A 6,000-nucleotide genomic window follows, 5' to 3' on the forward strand; every position below is an offset into this window, starting at 1 on the left:
CCCGTCTCTAATTCTTTCAGTCTCCAGTACTTCTGGCAAAGAGCAAATTAATATCCCTGACTATAGGTCACTACAAAAGCATTAGGCTTAAGTCAAGCAACCTTTCAAAGGTTTATCGTCATGAAGTTTAATGCCAGTCCTCCAGCTTTCCAATATAGATATGTATTATTTTCACAGCTTTTAGAACAGAGCCCTTGCTTTTGAGAAGGATGCTTAATTCCTTTTAAAATCCTTAATCATATGCACAGATACTGAGTAAAGATTTGGGAAGAGCAGCTCTGGCAAATAAAGCAGAGTTGGGGGGTTTTCCCCTGTAAAGAGAAATGGAATTAATATTGATCCATTCTTGCTTCCTGGTTTCTGCAAATGTTGGTCTTTTTAAAAAAATATTTTGGCACACAGTTTTAAATGCTACTGATTTTGGTTGGCAGTACTACTGATTATTGGTCTTGTTCACATGTGGTATTGTGTAATTTATTCATGCTCCTGCTCATACTTTTCTGTAAAGGGGGAATAGTTTCATAACTGAATGTTGCATAGGTTTGTGTTTAATGTGGCCCTGACACTAAATACTGAAAAGTCTTCCAATTGCTTTCTCTAACTAAGCAACAGTCCATCTACAGAAGTGTAGAGGAGTCAGCCATACTGAGGCAATACCTTACATGTCAGCAAATAAAAGAACTTTTTCCCTCCCTTTACAGCCTTCTTCAGAGCTCCGACCAGGAAGTGGCAAATCAAATCAAAAATGGACTAAAAGGCCTTATTCCAAAATTGAAAGAGACTAAAGATGCCAAAGGAGCAGTGAAAGTACTGCTAGAAAAACTGTCATCTTAATTTAAAGAGTAATGAAATTGACACTTTTTAAATATATGTAAGCAAATATTTCATTTTTCAATGACAGAAATGAATCATAAGAGTAGCTTTTCTGCAGCAACCTGTAATTTTTGAAAAATGTTTTATAAATTAAATTCTTTCAGATATTGGGTTATCATTTTTGGTGGTTTTCAGGATTAGTTTAATCATTTCTGGAGACTGAGATCTTGTAATGAGATTGTAATTGGGAGTGCATGAATTGTTGAATTCCATAACTCTGTTCTACTAATCCTGATACCTTCCCATTGGGCAAGGAACCTGTTCTCTTCCATCAGGTGAAAATTCCTGCCGTCAATCAGAAGAGTTGCCCTTAGCTGAACCAGTTTCCAGTATTCATCTCATCTGTTTATTCCCAACCTTTTTAATCCCTCGGCAGCACCTAGCACTACCTGCCAAATTGCTGCTCTTCTCATCACCCTCCCCATTTAATGGTCCCACCCATCTTTCTTTTCGCTTTATGCCCATTGCCTTTGTTGTTTGATGCCATCACTTCCATCCTTTTCTGAATGAATTCATCATGCACATTTCTAGGGAAGAGGTCAAAAAGAGTGAGCAGAAGATGGTGAAAACTATTCTTTGAATAGCATGGGTTTGTCTCAGTGAGGTTGGAAGAAAAGTTGATCAGAGCATGAGACTGGAAGCCGGAGCACCATGCAAAATGTGGGGAGACAAAATCTGTCAAAGAGCAGTAATGCTGTCAGTTGAATGGAATAAACATGTAGGATGTCAACTGTTCTGTCAGCCAGTTCCCACAGCAGCTCTGATCCAGCTTCCCATATGTGCTGCCTAAAGACAAACATGCAGAATTGTGCAGAGGAAATGTACCAAGTTAAGGGTTAACATGGGCTATTCAAAATGGGCTTTATATCTGCATGGTTTATAGCTAGAAGAAGAATAATTGCAGCTTTATACCCCGGTCTTCTCTCTGAATCAGAGACTCAGAGCAGCTTACAGTCTCCTTTATCTTCTCCTCCCACAACAGACATCCTGTGAGGTGGGTGGTGCTGAGAGCCCTCTTTTTGTTGAACTGTATGATGGCTCATTTTGGGAATAATTGGCTGGTGAATTCTTAACCCGTAGAGTACCCCTCTGTACTCTAAGGCTGGATACATTGTTAGTTCAAAGCCTTTCTCTCTCTCATTATTAGTTGCATTGAAACTAAAGAATATACTTGGCTGCACTGTCCTAAGAGCTGTTGTATTTGAGGAGCAAAGGTATCATAAAACCCAGATCAATGGTGAAGTTTGGCTTATCTTAAAGAAGTGAAGTAGATTATGGGTGTGGCAGTGGTAGGCCATAGGGCATGCCTGTTGAGGGGCACATTCTGGCTGTACACTCCTGACCCTAATGACACAAAGTATGGAAACCTCTAAATCAAGTAAACCTAGGGAAGCCTGTTGGCAGAAGAGGTATTGAGTTGGTTAAGGCAGTGTGCTCTGTAGTCTCTAAATAATGGCTTGCTTGCTTGGTACCTTTCTCCTACCACTGCAGTCTACTTCTGCTTTGGTTAGTAGTCACTATGGGCAAATAGTTAGCCAACTGAAAATGTGGGGACAATTTGCATTCTCCTTAAATGTGTGTTAAAGTGCTGCAATCCAAGTGACTTGGCCTTGCTTTTATAATATTTTATAATAGCTAATGCCCCATTTCCAGTTATTGACTACTGAGCTGGAATACAGTTTGTTAGTTCTTCCTCCCATAATGTTTTGGTCACTATAGCCATGTTCTTTTTTTATAGAAGTAGATGGCTGGAGGAGGGTTAAAACAACCCCATATTATAAACATAACGTAATCTACTCCAGAATATTTTGTGTGTGTTCTTTACATGCAGAATGGGGGGAAAAGAGGAAAAGGGTTTCTACAAAGGTCTATTTTGCATGTTAAAATCCAACCACCCTTATCATACAACACACACACATATCTGACTACAGTTTCTGTGAGGAACTGGGAAAAGACTTAGCACATGATGAAGAATTCAGCCTTTTACACACACAAGTGTGGCAGGAAAACAAAAGTCTGCCTTTAGTGATGGTATCCCAATAAACCTCATGGTAGAAATCCCTGCAATATGGTATGCTGCTAACCTGTTCTTGCTGTAGTTTATTGCGATGTCTGCAGTGGCATAAAGATATTTACTGTTAATCAAACATGGCTGTTAAATCCAAGACTAAAATCCATGTGAATGTGAGCCTGAGAGGGGAGGAGCCTGTGAGCCCAGTTCCAGTTGTGGTCTGAATGACATCTGTCCTGGGCCAACATCAAGGTGGGCAGGAGTCACCTCTGCTTGGAAGTGTTTCATGTGTAAATGTGCTCTCCTCTTTGACCTTGCCACTTTTGGCAAAATAAGTATTTGTACTCTGTATAGTAGAATGCAGCTGTTTCCATGGAAATATCTTTTTTTGAACAGTATGGATCACAGGTGGTCGATTTCTAAAAACATTAGCTGAGTGATATAAACACCCAAACTTATGCGGATTTTTCATTTTAGGTTATATGCCATTCAGTTATTTTCACACATGCAACATGAAGGAAAAGGTGTACCGTAGAAGAGGATAACACTGTTTTGCCAGTGTTTGTGCAAGGCATGCCATTGACTAAAAAAAGAATTTTGTCTTTGGATGCCTGCCTATAACTCTGATTGTTCCAGCAAAGCAATTCAGTTCCACTAGCTCTCCAATTAAGTTTCATCTGAAAATACCAAAAATATGTATAAATTAGCTTCAGAATTAACAACGTAACTTCATTTCAGATTTGGTTGGCATATTGTAAATAAATTCCTGCCCTGCTTTTTATATTTGATCGTGACTTGTGAAAATGAGCTAAGCATGTGACTTTTAATGCTGAGGGTGAAATCTCTACTGCAAACTGTGATTTGCCAGAGTTCTTTGAAACAGGACAAGCTCAGAGTTGTTACAAGGCAAATACGTTCAATAAACTTGGCATGTATATGTTAACGTAGCCAGAAGGACTTGGGCAACTGAGAGAGCAATCCGTCTACTGTTGGGGCAGTGTGGTTCTGGCTCAACCTTTCTCCAATCCACTTAAGCTGTATTGATCTATATCTTAAAGGTTAATCTCAAGCAGACTTAACTGGCAGTGACAAAACGTGTTTGCATTGAACACCCATCCGTTTCAAGTAGGGTCTTAGAAGGGCCATTGCAGCTCACTGCTTGCACTAACAGGATTCACTTCAGTGACAGTGAAACTGAGAACTTGGATTAGCATCAGCTAAGGAATTTAAAGGCTAGCAAGAATGACTCCAGAGCCTGTCTTGTCATATATAGTAACTGGCTTGGAAAGATGAAGTAACATTTGTGAGTAAAATGTAGTTGTGTAAAGAAATTGAAATATTGTTTCGGGAGGGGAGGCAGGAGTTACAGCAAAATGAAGTAGCTTTCAAATAATCCTGCTTTTCAGGTTCTACATACATCCGAGCTTGTGCATTTTAGCTCAGTAAGAGTTGTTGTTATTAACCATTCAATTGTGTCTGACTCTTGATGATCCTATGTGCCAGCTCTCTCCATGTTTTCTGATCTTGTACTGTTTCTTTTTGTTCCATGCTCGGGCTGGTGTTGACTTTTATGGGGTCTAGCCCACCATACCAAAGGCTTAATCCAAGTAAAAGTAAAGAAGTTTATTTGGATACAAAGGGTGTTTTTGCACTGACCTTACTTGGGAGCGACGTCCCTCTTCACCGCGCAGCGTCTGTGCGGATTTTGCACTAATTGCTCCGCAGAACCCGGAAGAGCCGCAAAGTCCCGTGGCTTTTGCGTTGCAAATGTAAACTGGTTTTTGGCCAGTTTACATTTGCGACGCAAAAGCCGCGGGACTTTGCGGCTCTTCCGGGTTCTGTGGAGCAATTAGTGCGAAATCTGCACAGACGCTGCATGGTGAAGAAGGACGTCGCTCCCGAGTAAGGTCAGTGCGAAAACGCTCAAAGAGAAGGGGGGGCGGTGTTGGAATAAGTACAGGTCTAATTGGAAAGACTCAAAAGAACTCAAATTCATAAAAGGTGAAAAAGGAAACAAAAATATAAATGCACCAGCTAGCTAGAGCCTGATCTTCTTCGTGGTCTCTGTGCATCACACCAATGGGAGAGGCGCCGGCGCCGACCCTGATCGGTAAACTTCAAAAGCTGCGGATTTCCGCCTCTCCGCCCCCGCGCGCATGCGCAAACTCCCCCCCCTTGCGCATGCTCGCCGGGACGGGAGCGGACATCCCGCCAGTTCTCTTCTGACCGCCGCGCTGATCGGTTGATCTTTTCGCTACGGTCGGTGAACTTCGTTGGACTTTGTCTAAAATCGTTTTCTTAGTGTTAGCTGTAGTTAGTTGTTAGTTTAGTTAGTTAGATAGTGTTAGTTACAGCCCGTTTGGAGCGTGGGGTGAGTTTTCCCGCCCTTCGGGGCGCCTTCCCCCGCGCTCTCGGGCTCTCCACCCGTTTTTCCTAGCCCTCGCATGGAAAAGCGGTGGGGTTTCTTCCGTCGCTGTTCGGAGTGCGGAAGCAAAATCGCGCCACCGGACGGCCATTCCCTGTGTCTGTTGTGCCTGGGAGAACAGCACAAGCCGGACTCGTGTGCCCACTGCGCCAAGTTCTCTAAACAGACAAAGAAGAACAGGGCGGCGCGACTAGCGGCAGCGCTTATGGAGAAGGCACTATCACCACGTGCGCTCTCCGCCGATCAAGGGCAGCCTTCGGCTGAACTGTCGACTCCGAAATCGGTCGACGCCGAAAAAGGGCCCTCCGATGCCGACCGCCCCCGCAAACGCTCGGGCTCGGCAGCCGCATCCGAGTCCTCGCTGCCGGAAAAAAGGCGTAAGGAGGACAAGCATGCAGAGAAGGCGAAGAAGCGGAAGGCCGACAAGTCGGAGCATAAGTCCGCCTCGGGATCGGCGCCTGTGTCGACATCGGAGCCTTCGACAGCAGTCGTCCCGCCGCTCAAGCTCTTCGCCTCACCTGTTCGTCGGCAGAGCACTCCGCCGCTTACTTCGATGTCGACTCAGCTCGTCATTTCCGACTCCGATTCCGAGATCGATTCGGCACAACGCGTCGGTATCGACAAAAGCCCAGCGGGGAGGCTCACACCGGGACAGCGGACTCCTCGCTCTCGGAGCCCTGTTCGGGATCAA

General features: G+C 43.9%; 1 protein-coding gene across 4 annotated transcripts in view; it reads left to right on the forward strand.

Moving 5' to 3' along the window:
• Positions 1-980, forward strand: part of PUM3 (pumilio RNA binding family member 3) — a 32,624-nt gene extending 31,644 nt beyond the window's left edge. For all 4 annotated transcript variants that reach the window (XM_060237403.1, XM_060237401.1, XM_060237400.1 and 1 more), the window contains one exon: positions 702-980. In XM_060237403.1, the coding sequence (XP_060093386.1) occupies positions 702-834 (133 nt within the window). In that variant the 3' untranslated portion in view covers positions 835-980. The remainder of the gene's footprint in view (positions 1-701) is intronic.
• Positions 981-6,000: the final 5,020 nt, after the last annotated feature.

The sequence above is a fragment of the Heteronotia binoei genome, chromosome 4 (genome assembly GCF_032191835.1).
Source record: "Heteronotia binoei isolate CCM8104 ecotype False Entrance Well chromosome 4, APGP_CSIRO_Hbin_v1, whole genome shotgun sequence".
NCBI lineage: Eukaryota > Metazoa > Chordata > Lepidosauria > Squamata > Gekkonidae > Heteronotia > Heteronotia binoei.